At 40.3% G+C, this 23,513-nt stretch overlaps 1 protein-coding gene across 2 annotated transcripts in view; it reads right to left on the minus strand.

Moving 5' to 3' along the window:
* Positions 1-2,368: 2,368 nt before the first annotated feature.
* The window catches only part of stx8 (syntaxin 8), a 47,937-nt gene continuing 26,792 nt past the window's right edge, over positions 2,369-23,513 (minus strand). For both annotated transcript variants that reach the window (XM_078280201.1, XM_078280193.1), the window contains 2 exons: positions 12,871-12,972; positions 2,369-3,185 (listed from right to left, as the gene is read on the minus strand). In XM_078280201.1, the coding sequence (XP_078136327.1) occupies positions 3,121-3,185; positions 12,871-12,972 (167 nt within the window). In that variant the 3' untranslated portion in view covers positions 2,369-3,120. The remainder of the gene's footprint in view (positions 3,186-12,870; positions 12,973-23,513) is intronic.

Below are 23,513 nucleotides of genomic sequence, written 5' to 3' on the forward strand. Positions count from 1 at the left end.
GAGAGGACAGCGTGCATTTAAAATCACTGATTTCACTTTTAGTACTTACAGTAATTGAGATTTTATTTATTTCACAACTCCAGCAGGAGTTTAACAAAGGACCAGCGGCCAGACACATTGTTATAAAAACATTATTAAAATATTCACAAAATCAGGAATTGTTCTTTGGTGGTAATCCATTTTTACAGTCGGATGGCAGTAAAGCTAATAGAAAAACATAATAATGAATATGGGTTCTGGAGTGGCTACAAAATAAAATGTCAAATGTTCTATTTTGTTTTAATTTATTAACATCAACATTTTAGTGACAATATTTACTTTTATCACAAAATGATTAGAACTGTGAAAGTTACCCAGTATACGGTTAGGGGTCCAATCATTTTACAAAGTGGATACAGCATTATTGCTGTGCAGCTGCAAGTACTGCATGTTCTTAAGAGGATACTGATAAAGACCTGCATATAGTATGTCACCAGTGCAACAATGCAGATGTTTGTATGATTTTAAATGTATTTCTTTGCATCAGCTCATGAAAAATACTTTCGACAATGTGTCAGAATTTATCTTTTAAATATATATGAATAAGACAAAAGGAAGATACTGCAATGTGGATAGCTACCGACCACTAAATCTGAAAAGGAATCTGAAAAGAAAACAATGTCCTTACCTCATGTAGCGTAGAAAGGAATCCTAGCGCAGAAAAAAATAAAACTAAAGCGCAAACTGCACCTGGAAAAAAGTGCTCAACCAACTTAAAAGTATTTTTGAAATCCACCTCACACTGGCTTGTTTTCATCTAGAATAATTCCTACAGTACTATGAGATTTGAGATAAATACCTTTACAGTCCACACACACACACACACACACACACACACACTCTTTTGCAAACACAATGCATGACTGTACATTCACTGTGCAACCAGTCAGAAGCCACAGTGTCCCATTGAACTGTCACATTAATTCTCTTCACTTCAACACTTGCACAGGGAGAAACGGGGTGAATTGCAATCACTTGACGCTGCTTGATTCAAACCACATTGCTCATTTATTTGTATGCAGTTTGGTTTGGATTTCTCTAAGGAATGCGTGGTAAAAACACAGCTCTGGTTTGTAAAAGCCTGCAGTGTGTCTGATGTATCATAAAACGGAAGTTCCTTTTTAGTCCATCCCAAAACACTGTGAGCAACATGTTTGAAGTTGCCGGTATTTGTTGTTTCACAAAATCACATTTAGCACCTTTTAATCTGCCCTACAGCACGACTCTTTTCAAGACATGTGGTTTTAATCTAATGAACTCTCTACGTCATCTGTTTAAAAATGGTCATTTCTGATTCCACTCTCTCTCAGAAAATTACTCATTTGTTCAGGAATTTTCTGATTGGACTGAAATGGCTTCTAGATGATGACCAATAAGACAGGCTTTTAAAACCATGAGAAATCAAAATCACCTGGGTTCGACTGTAAGATAAAAAGAACGGTTGACATTGTTTGCTGAAGTACTTCTCGGTATTTTCATTTGAGTTGTTTTTCTTTTTTAATGTACAATCAATCCAATGATTGCGATGTCAGTCCATCATAATGCTCTACTGATGACGACATACTCATACACAGTATATTTACACGTCCCTGCTATCATTGTTAATCCTACAATATATTACGTGTCAATGTTTTTTTTCTGTTTGGCACAATGTATTCTGTAATCACACCTCTCTAGTCTCTGTAGTCCCATGCTGTAAATTTTACATCCGTCTCCTGAGCAATGGTTTGACAAGCTTCCTGATGAAATGCCACACACACACACACACACACACACACACACCTGTCAAAGCATTGCTTTGTGTTCATACTATGAATTGTAAATGTTTAGTTGTCACCATTGCCAAGACTTTTTTGCAATGTTGTTTTACAATGCGTACTAATATATTATGGTTATTATATATGATGAATATATTTAATGACACAAACATTGTGGATTTTATTGTCTTTTTCAACTATTTTTTTTTTTAACTTGTTTGTGGTTGTTTAGATCATTGCCATTAAAGAAATACATAACTACTGAACACACCAACCTGGTAGAACTAAATTCAGATTTTCAGTTGAAATAAACTTCTTACCATTGAAAACCATTTGCCTCAGTTGATTTGAGTCATTACATTTTAATTATTTAGTTGCTAATTTAACACTAAGGAATATAGTCCGCCTTTCTCCATTTACTGGTTGCCACTTCGTAACATGTACGGTAGACAAAACAATATTATGCAGATTTCGCTATGGAAAAATGGTGATACTAGTGTTTCCAGCTAAATATGTTACACAACTGTAATCCTACAGAGTAAACCCTGAGCATTAACGCAGACAGACAGGGGTCCAGGGACTATTAACTGGAAATGTCATTTATTAGAAATTACAAGCGGAATTGATTTACAAGGAAGGAAAGCAGTCATGTTAGTTACACAGCCGAGCTGTTTGTTTTGGCTCAGAGCTATTCTATAAACGTTATAAAATCCCAAGACAAATGATAACATTACAGCTGCTACAGTAACGCATGGGTAAATATAAGGGAGTGTGAATATTGCAAAGCTTGCAGAATTACAGTGCCCAGTGTGAGCCTCAGCCCAGACCACATACAGACTTATGAAAGGAGAGCTCCTGCTACCTGCGGGAGGTCCTACTGTTGGGTCAACATTTGCCACAGTCCAAGCAACAATTTTTTTTTTTTTAAAGGCTTACAAACCTCCAAATAATTTAACTATTTCATACATTGTCACTTTAATATCCACTTGAACAACTGGTAGCAACATATTCTATAGAAAAAAAAATCTTCTGCAGGGTTACTAATGTCTTTCAACCAACCAACGATTTACTGTATGGAAAAATGTAAGTGTGCTGCTACAGGACTTAATTCTTTATTTCACATTGGCTTGGTTGGGCAGCCACCAGTGACCTTTGTCTCAACATGAAGATAAAGAATAACAAAATAAAATCTGTGTAAGAAAGTGTTTAAATGACTGTACATGTGTGCACTGCAGATGCAAAGGTTTCAAGCTGGTATTCTGCACCAAAGTATCATTGTAGTAGTTGTTGAGCACAGGTCCATGATCACTGCTGTCCTCGTCTGCTACACAGGCCACACGGCGACGACTATGATGGCTATTAGAAGCAGTACGATCACCACCAGCATCCCTGAAGGAGGAAAAGTGAGAGAAAAAGGTAATCAGATGGCAAAGGCAAAACCAGTTGTGCCAACTTTTTTTTAAAATTGTCAACAAATTCCATGAAAAGACTAAAACAAACAATGAATTGATTCTGCTAACAAAGTATACTGTATCTATCCATAGCCTGATACAGCTTACTCATCCGTGCCACAGTCCTGCATTGTTGTCTCTGTAAATACTCACTGGACCACAGAATGTGTATTAATCCACAGCGCAAAATAGTCCCGAACAAATACACTACTTACTTCTCAGTGACATTTGCTAAAAACTACATTGCCTAGCTGTTTACAATAAATACATTTGACACCTGGGGAAGACTAGGTACTAAGTGGTTAGACAGTCTGACTAAATGAGGTCACTAAAAAAGTGTTTTGTCTTATATTTACTTTGCTGTACAGCTTTGTGATAAAACCTTCAGGGGTTCAACAAATTCCCTCTAACTTTAATGTTGAACATTCAAATGTCAAGCCGTTGAGGAACTCCAAACCTGATTTCAGGCAGACTCCCAGAGAAGGAGGGGGATGCAGTAGACATAAGGGAATACACTTGGAAGAGGTAAGAACCCTGCATACCTCACCACTAATTTTCAAAATCCTTGATCTAACGCAAGTCCCAAATGCTTATGCCCTCACAGCACATCACCATTTTTCTCTTGATGACTTAATACAATTTATATGCGTTCAACGGCCACAAAAGCTTTATTGCCACATATTGCACACTGTGATAGGCATATGTTTCTGATTCTGCCTTGAGAAGATAATCATTGTTTTTCACTGATACCATGGAAGCAGAAAAAAATGTGCAAAAGCTCACTCACACTTCATCAAAGTGCTTTACCCGCAGGACCTGAAAATATTACACATTTTATTATAGTCACCACCCAAGGAAAAAAAACGTCTTTTGGGAACTTAACAATCAAATTTGAATGAATATTACCAACTTGGAGAAGTGAAGCTAGAGGCTAACCAATAAATCGTGCCTACGGTATTTTGGCCAATATAAGTTTATCGCAGATATTTCAGTATCTCAGTAGCCAATAAGTAACAAGTAATTGTGGAACAGAAATGCCAAAGATTTAGAATAGTGTGTCCAAAAGAGAGCACTATCAAGTTTTTATAAGTTTGTAAAGTGTTGGCTCAGTCCATATCTTGGAACAATCACCAAATTTAAGGGATCCTTTTCAAAAATGTTTTTCTTCAAGGAAATTAATATCAGCTGATATATTAAAACCAGATTCTCCTGGTTGAATATGTTTCAACATCTGTATTGGCCTAAAACATCCAGTATTGGTTGGACTATAACTCAATGCAAATCAATAGTGGCTATGGAAACTCAACCTGAGAAAATCTTTGGTACATCTATCATGATGATAACAGTATTAGTAATTTAAAGAGTGGTTGGTCACATATACAGTCACGTAAAAAAATTAGGACACCCATGCTAAAGTTGACTAAAAAGAGGAATAAAAAAATCATCTTTTGCAAATTGATCTTAATGCCTTAATTAAAAAAGAGGAAAAATCCAACCTTTAAGGACACCAATTTTCTTTGTGAATGAATAATGCATCGTAAATAAATAAATGTTCTTCCTTAAAATACAGGGGGCATAAGTAAGTACACCCCTATGTTAAATTCCCATAGAGGCAGGCAGATTTTTGTTTTTAAAGGCCAGTTATTTCATGTATCCAGAATACTATGCATCCTGATAAAGTTCCCTTGGCCCCACATCATCACATACCGTTCACCATACCTAGAGATTGGCATGGTTTTATTTCAGTTAGCCTAATAGCTGGTTTGATTTGCATTGAGAGATGATTTTATGGAAAGTACCCCATGCCAATCTCTAGGTATGGTGAAGGGTATGTAATTAGGTAGACATTCAGGTCAGGTTTAATATATTATATATAGAGCTGATATATATATATATATATATATATATATATATATATATATATATTTATATAGCTCAGCAAGTATTTTGGGGATATACTGTAAGAGAGAAGTGGTGCTGTGGCTTTATATGCGCATCATAAACACTTGAATGCTCTTTAGGATGTGGTGGTCTATCACTCAGTATAATATATATATATATATATATATATATATATATATATATATATATATATTTATTATGTGACCTATACCACACACACATAAGATATGGAGAACATTCTCCAAGGGTGCGTCAGCCACTATTTCCCCCATCTCGCTCCTTCTAGAGTGGCACAGGAGGGAAGATTTCAAACAACTGCATCTCTGGCTGGTCTGACAGTCCCCTCACTGACTCAAGCTGTCCATTGTTATTTAGCATGCGGCTGGTATTTTCCCCAGCCTTTCACTTTGGGTTAACATTTCTCTCATTCTTTTGGCTCTCTCCTCCTGCGTTCCTCTGCACGGCCTAATTGGTTGTCTTTCCCACAGGGAAAGAGACAGGGCGAGATATAAGCCATGCTGAACTAATTGCTTGCGGTGGTAGTGGTGGTGTGGTGGTCTGATGAAATGTAAGGCTGATGCTGGTTTCTTTGCCAGGATACGGGGTATGCCTGTAAGGGGTCCAGATGTCTTTGACTCATTGTGTCATTCTTTTGTTTCTTTTAGGTATTTATGGCTAATAGTCTCTTTGTCTGCGTATAGTTAATTAGTTGAGCCCAGTGTGTTTCTATTCTGTTTGAGGGTAAGGTGTTCATGTATAGGTCCATGGGACATGCACGTTGCAAGTTATCACTGGTCTACACAGGACCTCTCCTCCTGATAACTTACACATGTGAGCATAATATAAATGTCAAAGCAGAAACACGTTCAAATAGATTTTGTGATGGCTCTTTAAAAGCCTCATGCTTAAAGCAAATACACACACACACACACAAATTCCCAGCAATTATCATTGTTTGGGTGTAAATGATACCGCCGCTACACCCAGTCCATATTAGATTCAGACATCAGAATTTCATTCAGCCTGGTCCAACATCTGTCAGCAACTCCATGTGATAACACCATAGCAACAATGGCAATAAAGGCTGGGCTGTATAACATACGCATATGTTAGTGTGGAGATAGGCTCTCACACCCTCTAATGTCATATAACAGTCAGTCATGAAGCCACATTAGACACCCACACTGACCCTCACCCTCATGTTCCTCTAGGGCCAGCCGTGTCTGCCTCAGTAACTAAACAAGCTACTCCTGACCCCCAAGAGGCCCTCCAGAGACTAATGACAACAATGGCGTTTGCTTGCCAAATAGATTAGGGCTCTGGTGTGACACGTATGCTGAGGGAGATAGTTGGTGTCTGCTGATAGACTGACCACCCAGGAGCTTTGGAGGCCAGAGTCTGGGTTCATCCCATCTGAGCAATTTTCAGATGCATCAGTAAGACAAATCACAGAGAAAAAGGAATAATTGGTGAGAGCCTTGGACAGACCGAGACAACCCCCAAACCTCCCTCACTACTCCCTCCGTGCCCCTTGCTTATGGTTCAAAGATCTTTTCTCACCACAAAAGGTGCAGATGACCTTTAAAGAAAAAAGGACAACTTTTATGTTAACAAGGTTAGTCATCATTTTTCTCACAGACAAAAAAATTAAGGACATAAGGTCCTGACACACAGACCAGACGGCCAACCCTCGGCAGAAAAGGCAGTTGGACTGATCAGTCTCCCCGAGTTGGTCAAAAAAGTGCCTTGGAACACACCAAAGCGACGAAACGTAATACGCCTCCATAACAGCAGGCAGCGCTAGTCTGTATGGTCGCCCAAAAATGAAAACCGGCAGCTGATTGGACGAACGCATCACGTGGGTCTGTTTTCTCCGGAAATTCAAAGCCAGGCTGTCATGGCGACTTGTTCAGAATGCAATCTCATATTTTACTAAAATAGTTCAACGAAACGTGTTTCTGAAAACATTTTAAGAGAGAAATAGGCCATGTAGTTGCTGAATCTCTCTTCATTTCAGATCGACAAAGGTCAGTTTAAAAAAATGTTGCCCGATTTTGAGAGACTCTAGTCACGCTCATCCCGCTCCCGGGTTAGCACTCTACCAATCAGATTGGTCATTTGAGTCCGACTGCCGGCAGTGCCCGAACTTCCAATTTAACATGTGAAATCGGCCAAAATGAAGGCCGATGGCCCTTCCAATGGACAACGGCACGGAACACACCGAACAGACTCGAGTCACTGACCTCGCCAGACTGTCCAACGGCCGATTATCGGGTTAGTGTGTCAAGACCTTTAGAGGCTAAAGCCAAGCTACCTGCTCTGTAATGCTGCACTTAAGCACAGCAGTTGCGCTTTATGCTAACAACAGCATGCTAACACCGTCACAATGAAAATGCCAACACTGATGTTAAGCCGACACAATGTTTATTGTGGTCACCATCTTAGTTTATCATGTTAGAATGCTAACATTTGCTAATCAAGACTAAACTAAAGTACAGCTGAGGCTTTTTAGTTTTGAAGGTACTTTGAAATTTTGACCTGATGATGGCGCTAGATGAAAAGTAAGGGGATCACCAGGTGATTACAATTTATACTAAGGGGGACATGAATATCTGTTCTAAATTTAAAACCAATAATTGTTCATCCTCATGGTGCCGCTAGAGACAGAGCCAGGGGGTCACCAGAATCAGTAAGATTCATCCTTTTCTAAACCACCATTTTGTGCAAATCCATCTTGTAAACTTTAGGATATTTCACAGGGCTACTTTGACCAGATGGTGGTGCGAGAGAAAAAGACAGGAGATCGCCAAAGAAATTAAGATTCATCCTCTGGCCACCATGAATATATGAATCAAATTTCATAGGAATCCATTCAGTAGTTGTTGAGAGATACTTCAGTCTGGACAGACAGACAAACTGACCTTGCAATCCATAGAGCCGATAGCAAGGGTAAAAAATATTCTTTGATAATATTTTTTTAATATTTTCCTGCAGCCATACAAATTACTGCACTGGTCTGCCAATAAATTACCTTGTTGAGGTAATATACATAAGATTAAAAGGTCAGAGAGTCCGCTGGTAGATGAAACCTAATGCGCCATGGGGTAATTTTGTGATGTAAGCACAGTAACGACGACTAAATTGTTCTCACTGAAACCCTGGCAAAAACTAGACTTGACAAGGGTTTCTCGAGGCAAGTTTAATTTAAATTGACACTCACCAAGAGGAATCACAGATGTGGAAACATCATTAGCAGGATGTATAACTTTAAGCAATCCTTTCATCAAACATGTGAAACATATTCAATTGGTTTCCAACAGTATACCATGTCAGGGCGGAACAGGAGGAACAAGAGCTGGAAAGAAAGATCGAACTGATTTAAAGTAGACAAAGGTTTTAAACTCACTTCCCTATTGAGCAAAATTAAAGTTTCCTGGACAACTCCTGACTCACAACTATAGACTCAGGGCTAGATGTACGTACATTTGCGAACGTATTGTTATCAGCGCCATGGCCAACCCGCAGAAAGCGCACGCTGTGATACTTCAGCTTACGTCGTATTTACCAAACCTGCAGTTCATCGGGTAATCAGCGCCTTTCTCCGTCCACTATACTGTAAATTGTGCTGTAGCAAAGCGTTAAGTACTTGTGCTATGATACGGCTGAGTGCAGACTGCGATATTCCCACTGCTGATGCTATGACTGTTTGAAATGATCCTGATGCCAATATTTGTAATGTAGCGAGGAGTTTAACTGCTGGAACGGAATGTGAACGCTGAGTCGGAGATTCAATGTCATTTTTGATTTCTTCCAGTAACTGTAATATTGCATGGCTGCTTAATCTGTAACGCTTCATGATTTCGTGTTCACTCAACTGAAAAAGTGTGATCCTTGTGGCAAAAATCTTTTCAGCTCTGCATGCATATGCATGACACGAAAAGCGCAATTTGCCATTTTCAGTTCCCGCGACAGGCAGTCTGTGCTTTTACCTCAGTGCGGCCCATTTGTACATACCTCGCCATGCTTTTACGCGCACGTTGCGAAACAAATACGCCTGAAGTGGGCGCAAAAATGTTAGTACATCTGGCCCCCAGTGTAGTTACTCGCCCAACGTGCTCCTCTTCCAACACTGTCAAATGCTGCCCTTCAACAACAGTCCCTTTAGACATCCCCTCTAGTCCAAACAGTACAAACCTACTTGAGATGCGAGCCACCTGCGGGATTCACAGGGTTGCAGAAGTGGCCCTCAACAAACTGAGGATTAGCTCTGTTGAGAAGGGTTGCTCAAGCACTGATGTTGCCTGATGGGGAGGCCTAAGCTCTGGGGAACTCACACTACTCTCCAAGAAACCCTTTGGTCCCGTAGACTAATCTGCCACACTAATCCAACCATACTCAAAGCTTCTACTCTTCAATTCCTACCAACATCATCTAAAACAAGTGGTAATGACTCTGTGAATCAGGCTTAGCTTTTTTAGGTGACAACACTGGACCAGCAGTTTAAAAAAAAAAAGGATGGGTATTGTTTGAAAATCTTGCTACCATTGTCAATCGATATCCAAGTTTCAACACTAATAATCATGTTTAAATCCCTTTTTTCAGTTAAAAAAAATAAACTTCACAGAAGTGTTTTATTTAGTGTTCAATAAAACAGTCTAAAATTAGTCAAAAAATATGATTTAAATCAGTAAATATTTGATTAAAGTCAACAAGACTAAGAATCGGATCAGGCATTGCCAAGCAAACGTTTTAAAGGCAGGGTTAGTAACTATTTCCAATATAAACTTTTTCATATATTGTTTGAAATGGTCTTTACACTCTGACAGCAATGCATAATTTACAGGCTCTGAAAAAGAAGCAAAAAAGATCTGTCATCTGTAGCTGCTGTAATCCTGTAAAAACGCCCACCAATCACTGCCTCGTGGTCCGCTCGGAAAGTACCAATGAAATGCCTCCTTGCCCCGCTGCACGTACCCTATCCCCTCCCGTGTACGAGCCTGAGCTCAATGTACGTCGTTGCCGCATTGCTAACAGTAGTCATGTTTGTTTTAAACATTCGGTATGATATTAGGAGTTTGCTTATGAATGAGACATGAAGTAAAATTGCTGTCCTTTCTCCGTTCTGCTCTGAAGGCCAGCGGTGCTCGTGCACGTCTGTGTGTGGGTCGACGCACCAAGGGCAGGGGGAGGGGTTAGACGAGGACACGAGGAGATGCTACTTTCAAATCTTGCTAGCTTTTCAACATTACTAACTCTGTCTTTCATACTAGGTGCTATGGACACATTTGGGTACTTAAAAGGTATTGAGGTTGAGTTTATAAATGTGATTGTGGTTGTGCAACCTCAGCATTGGAACAGCCTTCTTTGAAATACTCCCTTAAAAAAAGTATTTTTTTCATTTATTTTTTGATTCATGTTGCGGCTTTTTTCCATTGGTCTCCTTTGTAACTACTGGAGAGAATAAAATGATAAGGTAACTTGGAAAATAATGCTTTAATGCAGTTAAATCAAGTCTAAGTCTTGTGTACATTTAGGATAGATGTTACCAATAGTCCTTGATGTAGAAAACCCCAGTATGTTTCGACACAATGGCTGTTTCACAACACTACAGACACCATTTATGAACAGTATGCACCAAGAACCATGGCTGAGCAATATGTGGGTCATTCCCTTTAGGTGAGATGACCCTTCCCATAGCTTACCCTTCTCCAGCTTTCAACTGTTTTTTGGAGATCTCTGGTGCAACCATGTACACAAAACTATGTCAACACGTAAATGTCTGATGATTTATATTGATAATCCTACAGTGAAGAACATTTTTAAAATTTCTGGAAAGGTTTCCATGTTTAAGAACAACTTTGGTCTGTAAAAACTAAGATGCCTCTTTTACAATGAGGCAACTACCAATAGTTATGTTAAGTATGCTCTCGCCTGTCAAAGCGAGACGTTTCTAGCTTCGGCTGAGACATAACACCAAATGCCGGCTTTGGATGAGAGGTGGTTTCAAAAATAAATAAAGCCTTAAAGCTAAGGAATTATAAACACACTGCCATGGAGAAAGAGGGAAAGCTCTTCAAACTATTTGTGGCATGTAGTATTTTCAATTCTTTCTCTGCTTGACACAAAGACGAGTGTCAAACAAAAAAAAGATGAACAGGGGATGACAGAGAGGAATGGAAAAAAAGAGAGCATTGAGGTGAGAGTGAAGAAGACCATGGGGGAATTTTCCATTCACAGAGGTCTGACACACACACACACAAAACACACAGAAAATACACAGAAAACACACACTTCAAAAAATATGCACAATAAATCCATAGATACATGGCCAACACATACACAAGCATGCCCCATGAATATTCTGCAGCCTGGAACTGAGGAGAGGGAGGAGGGAGTTGGGGTGGCAAAATAACAAGTTAAACAAAAAGAAAGACAGAAAGAGTTGTGATTCTAACACAATATAAGCTCTGGGATCTTCAAACAAACTCACGCTCGGGCACCATGGGGATACAACCAACAGAACAAGGCATTCTGAGGGCTGACCTTCCTGCTGCCTGCTCTGCTTCTGTATGTGACTGCCTGTTAGCCAGATCTCCTAGTACAACAACGTAGCCTTTGCCATGGCAATGCCGTCTGGTGTTTCACTGGGCAAACTGAGCCTGGCTGATGCTTTCCATGGATTGGCTTTAGCCAGCTAACACACCTCTCATGGCAGCTGTTTTCCTCTGAAAAGCATTGCTACTGAGGAAAAAAAAAAGAAGTCTTTTGGTATTGTGTGAATGGCAAAACAAAAGTTAAACAACATCTGTGGTAATAGCGAGGGAGGGCCGTGCATTCACAAAGGCTCTCAGTGAACAACTCAACTCACCAAAATCTGGAGCGAAGACATCAGAGGCTGTTCAGGCACTATATTGAGTTGTACGACGTATTTTGGCAGCGCTCAGACCCCAACACACAATTACTGTTGTTGCGCACGTAAAACAGAAGATAATAGAAAATAGACTTGAAGTTAAAGTTAAAATTACGCTTTCGAACAACTGATGTCTCCTGCGCGTGCCGTTCGGGCCATATTTGCAACCCTTTTCTGTTTTCCTCCGTGGGTGCTCACGGGCGCACCTGCTCGAGCTCCGGAGCACCCACGGTATCGGCACCTATGACCCTCAGTACACGTTTGAGAATTCCTTGATGGACTAGTATGAGAGGCCCCCTTTTAAAGCCCAGGACACTACCTGTCTGTCACGGGCGTGACAAACAGAGCCAGTCCATCCCACAATTCACCAACCCACATCCTCCGTGCCAACAGAGCTTGTCCCCATCAGCATCATATTTTCTGTACCATTAAGCAGCATTCTTTCTGGAGCTGAAGGCCAGGCAACAACATTGCTCAATTCCTAAATGGTAAAAATAATTTTGATTTGCTACATGATGTATGTCTAATTACATGTTGTCTAAGGGAAACGCTATTCTTTTTGTCTAACTCTGTGTGTCACACCAGCCAGTTATATTCGTCTGTAAAAGCTATAGTCTGTCAGACATCTGCTCTGTGAACTGCAGGAAGTACAAAATAAACACGAGAAACCTAATGCTTGGTAATCAATTATATAAAATAAACAGATTAATTGTGATTTGTTTTCAAGGACACAGATCAGATATCAGGCTTGCTTTGGTCCCTGTTACTAGACCAAGATGCTCCAAAGTAAAGGAACACAAGGAAGGCTCACCGCAGGAGGCCGACTTGGTCTCCACCAGCTTCACCCTTCGTGTCTCGTTACGAATCCTGTCGTCTGTCTTGTCCACAAGATGTGCGAGGTCGTCAATTATTTCTGAGAGACAAAGAAAGAGAAGACAAGGAAGAGGAGATAAAGTCAATAAAGTTAATTTCTGCTTTGCATTACGCTGCTATCTTCCATTACTAAGACCTCATGAAGAGTTTTATTTATTCATTTATTTTTTTTTTTTACATGAAAGACCTCCCAATACGTTTTGTGTAATAAAATAAATTACCCGAAATGAAAAAAGTGACAGGTTCTGAAGAATTGACATCAGAGCAGTCAACAACTTCAAAAGGCAGAGGCTGCCAAGGCACAGACATGAGTGGTGGTGATGGAGGGAGTGGGCTGTGTGAAAGCACTCCTCGCGCTTTCAAATGGTTTCACTACTTCCTGAATCCATTCTGGATTTAATCAGGCCCTTATTGTTCATGAGTTTTAAAGACGTAAGCCCAGGCTTTAGGGAAGTGTGTGTAAGAGTGAGTGTGTGTGTGTGTGTGTGAGTGTGTGTGTGTGTGTGTAAGAGTGAGTGTGTGTGTGTGTGTAAGAGTGAGTGTGTGTGTGTGTGTGTGTGTGTGTGTGTGTGTGTGTGTGTGTGTGTCTAGGGTCCTTCAGTAGGAGTTCCCGACTTGAAGGTTGTCCAGATGGAAGCCTGTGTGATTTGTTAGAGCTAGCCACTGTGTTGACATGGCATCTCAAGAGGTCTGGCCCAACAACAAAAACAGATAACTGCTGAAAAAGATTTCCAAATTCTTGATTCGTTAAGGTTAGGCATTAAAATGTGATATTGGTTAGAGATAAGATCAACTTGGAGTTGTGTTTTTGAGTCAGAGCCCAGTCACAAATGGCAAATGGAACCAATGACTTTTAAAACTGAAACAAAATATGAACTGAAACAAATATAAACTAATGCACCTTGTAAAACTTAATCAGATCTGCAGATGTATATTTTCTCTTCCTGTTTGTGAAATCTATCAGTATCTCTCATTAGTCCAACTGCCACAATGACACATTATGAATAAATATGAGCAATAAATAGTATTCAAAACAACATGGCTCAATACTCGCGTTGTAAATCAGGAGATTTATTACAATACTGAACTCAAATTGGCCGTTTCATCCTAAACCTGTGTATTTGGAGATCTACATTTGTGGCCTGTTTTTTTATTTCTAACCCACCAGTGATGATAGATCCTCTCCAGTAGCCTTTTAAATTGAAAAAGACAAAAAAAAGCTAAATAAGCGGCTGAAGAGAAACCAAGGTTGATTCGAAGAAAGGGAAGTTCTTCACAGACTTGTATCAGCCTCTGGTAAAAGGAAGTTTTACAGGAATGGGAAGCTAGACTCATCCACAAACCACAGTTCAGTGCCAAGTTAAACAGACTATTCCTGCCAGGGAGGGAACACATTTGTATCACTGCTGCTACGCAGTATATGGTAAAATAGTACACAGTCAATATGATCTAAGCTTTCCGTGTTCTCAAAATGTTACCAAATTCCCACAGGTGAGTGCTCTAGGTCATCTGCAGCATTTGTCTTTGTGAGCACACTTGTCTTAAGCTCTAGCTGCCTTTAAATTGGGTTGGTGAGAGAACATGTTTCCTCAACTAGGAGTCATCGCAGCTTGACGAGACAGACTGTGTTTTGGTTGACAGCTGATAATTACGTTGCACCAATAATTCGAGGAAGAAAAGTAAAGCATGTCAGTTTAGAGGGCCAGAGTGTGAAGGGGCAAGGACGAGGAGAGGGGAGACGTGAGAGCGCCGTATGTACAGTGTCCCTGGAGACTCCCACATCATCATCTACGCATCAGGCAACAATTTAAAAGGAAGACACTCTTCCTTTACTGGCAGGGAAAGGGGTGTAGAGGCTGAACCATTTGTGCCGCGTGCCACTCCAACTACTCATAAAGGATGTTTTTGGTTTGCTGCTGCCAAGTTTCTTGATTCAGTCCAGACCCTGCAATAACATCTCAATTTATTGATAAATTCTTAACCGTGCCGAGATAGAGCAGTGCTAGGAAGTAGCCTTTAACTACAGCGGCAATGAAACGCTGAATTAAATTTTCCAGAATGGTAGCACTACAAGGTACTGGCTTTTCATGAGCATAGTCCTTCAATTCACCCTGTTATCAAGCCATGTTTCTAACAACATAATTCTCAATTTCCTATTGCAACTTTTGCTTCCATATATGACAGCTGCTGGCCCTGGCTTGGATCTGCCAGACCACAAAGAAAGCCCTGTTTCAGGCAAGGATTGTTTGTTTAAAATGCTATTACACTGGATAAACCTCCAAAGCCACAGTGTGGGAGAGCATGGCACGTGCACAATCATACTGACATTTTTTGCCAGTTGCTTTACGATGCAATGGGCAATGAGATTATTTGGAAATGAATGGTAATGTGAATTCTAAATAGTTTGAAAATCTGCAGTTCATAATATTGACTTATCTTAATAATTGCAGCTTATTAAATACTGTAAATAAATATTTCTGTCAACATCAGTGATAAACAAGTCAAAGTTAAAGAGGTGCTTAAACATATCATGTCATTAATTAAAAAAAATTTAATGTAATAACATAAAAAAAACCTCAAACACAAATAAGTACTGCTTAAGTGCTCCATAACTTGAAGATGAACATCTGCTCAGGATCTAAATAGAGAAACTTTCAAATAAAATGAAAGCCCCTCAGAGCTCTGTCTGTCTCCACTGTGGACATGGACTGAATATATATCAGCATCCACATTAGCAGATTTTTCTTGCTGTGGAAGAGCTTGAGTATGCCCTTTCTAATTAAATCTACTGCATGTACAACAAGAGGCCATTAGAAAGATCTCTTTGGGTCCATAATAGACTCGTCACCATAGTCTCTGTTGTGTTCTCTTCACAACAAACAAAAACACTGAAAAAAAATTAGGTGGTTTTGTAAACAGTCAATGTGAAAACGAGAACAATTATATGTCAGCAAAGAGGCAAAGCTCTCAATATAATGACTGATAACAAGTTTGACTTTCTGTCCATATATGCTATCTCTTTTCACGTAGGTTCCAGAAGATACTTTCTCCCTTTTGAAATCAGTGAAAAATTCAGCAACAGGTGCTGTTGCATAAAATGAGGCTTAGAATATAGATTCCACATATCTAGTAGACTGTTTGACTGCTAAACAGATTCCATATGACCAGAAGTTCAAGTCTGAAAAAGGAAGGTCAATTATTTTGAATAAGGTGATGTATTACCTCAGTTATTACACTAGTGTATAATATTGAATGACACTTTAAGTAACCAGTAGCGTACACTGTAAAATAGTCCGGCAGATAAAATTGTAAATATAAGAATCTATCTATCTATCTATCTATCTATATATATATATATATATATATATATGCAACAATTTGCACAAAAAAAGACACACATTGTATTTTATCATTGTTGTAAATCACTTTTTATAAAATACTAAAAGTAGCAGATGCTGCCAGAGCATGTGAGACTATGGTCAATTATAAATACTAAGGCTGAAAGCAACAGGAATGCCATCTCTCTATTCTGTTTCTCTGCTACCAACAGTGCCTTTTATTCACACAAAAAACAATGTATGTAAAACCTGGCTCTTCTGTGTAGAGGCACGAGGGCCCTGGAGCACACATGCCAATAGGAGACAGATGTTGCTCTCATATGACATCACCTACTCCCTCATGTTGCTGACTCTCTGCGCAATCTCAACACCATTTCATCTCTGTTCCAATATTTTGCAGCTTTTATATAAACACCCTCTCGCTGTGGCCATCCTGCTCTCTGGGGGCTAACTAGTTAACAGGTCTGTTTCCATCCCTGTTGGGAGCGTCATCTGGAATCACGTACAAACACACTACTATCCTCAGGATTGGCTGCTGCTGGTCTGGCTAAATGATTATGTAGCCAAGGCACGGACTGGAAGAAAATACTTAAGGGCCAAGTCTCTTACAGTTAAATTATTCCACTATTCCAGGGTGTACACAGGCAGATTTAGCATTGCTACTTCATTTCTGGGTGTTTACAGCATACCCACCCATCAGCCTCGTTGGACTGAAGGTGTCACACAGCAAGCAAACGACAGAAGTCAACAGTGCATACACAGAAGGTCCTTCTCATTTTTCATCTTCATCTCATTTGATCAATCCAATACATGGGTCTGTCAAAACTGGCAAAAAATGACGATTGAATGTTTGTTCTAAAAAAACAGATTTTCTATTATGTCCAAAGGGGATTAATGTATGAGATACATACTGTACCTACTTAGGTATATTTATTTCAACATAGACATGTCTAAACAGATGTACATACCTACACATTACACATAACTAATAAAATAATCAAGAGACCGTAGACCTCTCTTCCTCTGCACCGTGGTTGGTGCTAGACTAAGAACTGAGTCCCCTAGCAAGCAGGCTAGTTAGCCAGCCACTAAATAAGTAACAATCGGGACGTAGCAATTTAAGAACTTAATGTTTCATTCAGATAGTAGGAAAACACATTGTTATTATCAGATGAGTAACAAAATTGTTCTGCTCATTTTCTGTAACCAGTTTAGCATAAGGGCATGTTGGGTTGAATTAGCAAGCTAGCTAACTATCCAGCCATCAGCAGCTGGCTGCTCGGTCCCTCTTTCCCCACCGCAGGGAGACTTCTTTGCCTTAAGAACCTATGACAGATGGGGAGATGGACAATCTGCCTAGTCAACTAGTGGAGTAAAGCACCGTAGGATCTTTGGTGCTGCTGGCTAATTCGAGCAAACGCTGTTTAGTTGTATGTATCATTGCAACTGTTTGTATATCCGTTTTTTCCCTTTTTGAATGACAAATAAATTACCGCAGAGTTATTTCCTCTCATGCAGACGCAGAACGTTCATGCTAGTTGGCCGTCAACTGTAGCCTTTGCGGTCTGTTCAAGTGCAACCTTTTGGCCAAGACACAGGCGACGTAAGGCGATGCTACAGTCGGCCTTCGTCACCACTAGTTCTTTGTCATCTGCCTGCTGCGTCAGCACTCTTGGCCCCTCTTGTGAACAAGACCCAAGATACTTCCTTCACGTGGAGCAGTAACTTACTTTCTTACTATGGCCTGATTTGGAGGTGCTGACCAGCTGAATTTGCTTGCAGGAAATAAAAAAACTCTCGTCAGCCCAGTTCCTTTATCAGAACTCAAAATAATCATAAACCACCTCACTGAGCAATTAGTAGACTTAGAAGTAATGCTAGGTTACCACCCTCCAAACAATTTATAGGCTAAATACAGAGATGGGGGACTCGAGTCTGAGACTCGGACTCAAGTCGCATTTAAGTCGCACCAACAGCTGACTTCAGACTTGACTTGCGACTCGACCCAAAAGACTTCAGACTTGACTCGGACTTGAGCTTCGAGACTCGTCAACAACTTGTTTTCATGAAATTATTGCTTTTTAAATCTAAATGTATTCATGTATTTCTATTTTCTTTTATTGGCGCATATACGTTGGGGAAATGTATGACGAGCTAGATGTCCCCTGCCCTTTGCCATAATGTGCAACGTAACGCATGTGCTATGCCTTATGTAAGCGCACTCACATATCAAAAAATGCATTGAGAGTCCTCCCAGAGTTGTGCCTTTTTTCATTAGTTTTGCTTTCAATAACTTGGTAAACAGTGGCAGTAAGCGAACAGCTACATGCAAGGTGTGTGTGGCACCAAAATAAATGATGCCGGATCAACAACGTCGAACTTCATCAGGCATCTCAAAACGCACCCAAATAGGTCAGTCACTTGCTAATGTGAAAGATATGTTAAATTTAGCATATATCGTCACAGGTAACAAGCTAACCATCGCAAAGTGTTGTGCTAATGCTGGGAACAGGCAAATTGTTTCTTTATAGTTAGTGGTTGCTGAGGCTCAGACATCCATGGCGCACAGGAGGCGGGAGAAACGCTGTGTCGGGTGGGCAAACTCATGTTATACACGGGTTTCCTGTTTACAAACATTACAGGGTGCGTGCACATACAAGGGGCAGAAAGCCAGATTGGTGAGCTGGTCCGCTACTGCAACAACCTTAAGTATTTAAGCTTTCCTTATTGTTTGTATATAACTGCTGACTCAATAAAACGTGATTTTAGTTGGATCTGTTTGTCTGTCTTTAATTTTGCAGTGTTACTGTAAAATTTTGACTTACACTATGCTGCTACAACTACTAGTTACACGAAACACATCTTCTTTCTACCCCTGGTTGCGTGCGCAAGCAGTGATGAAGTTGCAGAGAAATCCATGTATGCGTAATTGATCCCGTGGTGATTTGTAGGCTGTTAAGTGAACAAGGTGTATCCGGTCCACCAAACACTGGGCCGTCTTGACTGTCTTAATTCTGCACATATTTCTGTTACTGTAGTCCTATTTACTATTTCATTATTTCATCCATGCGTGGCACAGCGGATCCATGCGCACTGTCACCTGCCGTGGAGACGCTGGCCTCACTAACCTCTCCTCCTCTGAGTCGGGTCTCCCTCGCGCTGGACTCAGTTTCAACACTCAAAGTTCAAAAGTGCTTATTGTGCGTAATTTGGACTGACACTGAGATGCATGTTGTTCTGTAACTGGTGTGGCGCTGCCACTATTCTCTTGATTTCCACTTCGACATTAGACATTTCTTTGAGTGAAAGAGACGTTACATTTAGCATATATCATCACAGGTAACAAGCTAACCATCGCAAATGTTAATGCTGCAGTTAATGCTGGGAACAGGCACATTATGGGCCCCATCTTGCAACCAGCGCAATTGACTTTGTACACCGACAGCGGACTTTTCCCTCAACAGACTCACGTCGGTAAATTAGGGAATGAACTTGCGCTCCCGGGAGCAATTCAGCAAAAAGAGGAGGCGTGTTCCGGTGCAAACGTTCCCTAGTGCTATTTTGCAGTAACAGAAAACAGTTCCGCCACAGACCAGGAAAAACCTAGTCTAAAGTCAGTGGCGCTTTATTCAGATGCTATTTTAAGGGCGCATGCGTGGTCGTAATGTAGAGTGTGCACACCGCGACTACACTTTGATTCTCTCATCTCACGGACCCAGCAGTTCCCATTTTTGCAAACCATACATAAATACAAGGAAAAATATGACCTTGTTTTACACAACATTTCCATGAATCATGGATGTGTTGATGACATAAGGAGATGTGATGTTGAACTGCATGTGCCAATGCCACTTAACCCAAATGGCCCAGCAGCAGCACGGGAGAGGAGAGACAGAAGAGCTACATTGTCTATAGTGAGGTAATCTTGGTCTAATGTTGGACTACATTGCAAAAATATCACCATGCATTCATAACCTCGTGATTCAGTGAGAGTGAGCCCAAAACATCGGAAAGTATGTTTTTGTGACATTTCTTGATTTACATTTTGTCAAAAATAAAAATCAATAGCAAAGTCGGTCTCCTCGGCTGTGACCGCTCCTGGCGTGCGCCCATGGATGTATTAAGAGCGTGCACCTAGCAATTCCGCAATTATAATAGCAATCCGCCATGGAACAAGCGCACCTGCTTTTAAAAGGGAATGTGAGATAACGCTCCGATTGATTTATTGCACGTTATGCCCAAACCACACCTATGAGTAATGTAGCTACTTCAGACCAACCCATTTTAGATTTGCGTCAGGCGCAAGAGTCATTTATCCAACCGGTATAATAGCAACAGCGCCCGAGATCCGCCCACAAAGCCACTTGCGTTTGGCGTTTGATACTTGTGTTTCAGATCGTTAAAATAGGACCCTGTATGTTTATAGTTGTATCCATATGATGTGACAGACTTAGGTTAATATTTCACCAGGTCCGACGGCTAGAGGGATGTGGGATGTGTTAAGTAGAACCCATAAAGTTATCCTACAACTGATTTTGATACTGTACTGTCTGGATGGTAGCTACAGGACATGTTTTGAATTCATAAGATTTAACAATACAGTGTTATGGACAGATCAGATGGCCAGAGACTTGACTTGGATTCGTGGCAAAAGACTTGAAACTTGACTTGAACTTGCCCCTCAAAGACTTGAAACTTGACTTGAACTTGCCCCTCAAAGACTTGAGACTTGATTTGGACTCGAGCTCAAAGACTTGAGAATCGACTTGGATTTCCAAAAAATGACTTGTGAACCTCTCTGGCTAAATATCACTCTTACTTTGATTCAACTTAAGCAACAACAAAACAAGCCAGATTCAAGGTCAGTAAAGAACTGCAGAGCTGTGATACATTATCCAGACCTACAAAGGCATGTAGGGGGCAAGGATAACGGAAAAACAAGTGTCAGGCCAAAGCGCGGACAACAAGCATGCCCAAATAATACTTCTGAAAATATGTTGCTCATTAGGTTTTAATTATTGTTCATTGAATAGACAGAGAGAGTTGCAAATCAGAGAGAGAAATACAGTGCTTGTGTGTGCATTATAGGTTGAGATTCAAGGATTCAGACATGTAGCATCCTGTGTGAAATTTCATCTGGTCTTATCTTTGAGGATATTATTCTGCCAGGACCCAGAGCCATGTAGCACTGCAATGCCTGTGACTACACAATCAAGACAGTTAAGCATCCTCACCCATTCCTTCACAGATAGTCAATGGATAGCACATTGTGTAAATGCAAGTCTAGCATGAGGCCTAAACATCCAATTCAAAGCCCATCATCACATGATATTATAAAGCCTAATTCAAGTCAGACAGCAAATATGACACTCACATGCAGGAGCATGGTGAGAAGTTTGGGAGACGCTCTCTATTTTAATGATCAAATTCCTGCATCCCAGATCTATATTCGCCCCAAGCCTCAGGAAATTGCTTACTCGTTTTCACAGAGGCTATAGAAGTAGTGGTTTTGGTTTGTGTGTGTGTGTGCGCATGTGGTGGAGGCACTGCCATAAACAGTGACACCCCAGCGTGGCTCCAGGATGTGCTGTATTAACTCTGTGTGTTATTGTAGGACTCGTTCCCAGAGAGGGCACAGCGCACAGAGAAAAAGCTTGTTTTCTCTAACCGATTTAAACACAATCTGACTCAGTGGGGCTAATTCTGTTGTGCTTATTCAGGAGATGACTTCTCCTGAGGATATAGAGAAAGATGGAAGTATGACAGACAGTTTTTTCACTCAACCCTCCTCTTGTATCCCTTGCTGTAGAGCAAGGGGGTCTGACCACAACTGTTACCAATTGGACCTGGTGTAAACTGACTGTGTATAGAGGGTAGTGCTTTGTTGCCAACCAAAACACACACATCTCTGGATGTAACTGGAACTTCACTTGGCACACATGGGGCACTCAGCATGATGATACAACTCAGGGCAATTATGGTATTTACAAGAAGTTTCACAGTCTTGGAAGAGTTTCTTTCAACTTCTTTCTTTTTCTCTGCTCTCGGCTGCTTATTGTAAACAAACTCACCCTGAGGAACAGTGGGGAGTGAGGATTAGGGGGAGTTTCATTCAAAACCTCAGAGTTTTTACCAGTTTTAAACTGAGTGCAAACCCAACAAATCATTTGAATTCCTGCCAAAAAAAAAAAAAGAACTAAAATAAAGACCAAAAAACAGAAATGCGCAATGTCTGTCTATGGAAGATGAGACTCAGTAAAGAAATAATTCTAAAAATGTGTTTGGCCATCTGACATGTTAGGAGCGAGGACACAAACACAGCCACTTTCTTTTCCTAAAAATCGTCTAGTACGACAATAAAAATGTCAGTTTATTTATTCATAATGGGCTTTCTATTATTGTTTAAATAGTCACACTGGAGATGGATAGTTAATGACTTAATTTCTGCTGTGGTGTCCAACACCAACAGTTCAGGAAAAGCCACTTTATTTTTTCACCCAGGAGCCAACCAGTCATAATGTGATACATTAGAAATCAATTAATATTAAGTAACATTTCTCTGAAATGCAATAGGAATATGATGCACAGAACTGCCGACTTAAGCAAATAAGATGGGCAATGAGCAGAATTGAGGAGATGAGGGATATTATGAAAAACAAATGTAGGCTACAGGAACATTATTATTAAAATACCTCTTTTTGCCTGCCTGTATTAAATCCCCAAAAGTAGTAAAGTAATGTCCCAAGATCAGAACAGCCCTATACCATTATATATGCACTGATCAAATTCATTTATTGCTGTAAGCTAAATAAACTCCATACAGTATATCTTCTTAGCATCTACCCTGTTTTTTGTCTTTATGGCCACGTGTTAATGGGGTTTGTGAGGGCATCACCATGCACACAATTCGCCCTTCTAACATCTGGCCTTCTGAAGTGCCAGACCACATGTGTATAGATTAGTCTCACTGCTGGATATTATCGCCTGACCCTAATAAATCTCTGAGTCCCTCCAAATGGACTGACATGCTCCCCCGGTCAATACTTTTGGGATATCTATTATTGCATCATTAGACATTTTCTCTGTCTAGAATAGTGGCTAGCTGAGTGATGATACATGTCTTGCTTTATGCAGCTTATGCCACAGCCACACTTGCCAATGTTCAAAAGATAGTATTGTTTATTCATGTTGTGGGGCAGCACACTCTTTCAATAAAAACTGTGTGTTGGAACTGTCTTTGTCA

The sequence above is a fragment of the Sander vitreus genome, chromosome 2 (assembly GCF_031162955.1).
Source record: "Sander vitreus isolate 19-12246 chromosome 2, sanVit1, whole genome shotgun sequence".
Lineage (NCBI taxonomy): Eukaryota > Metazoa > Chordata > Actinopteri > Perciformes > Percidae > Sander > Sander vitreus.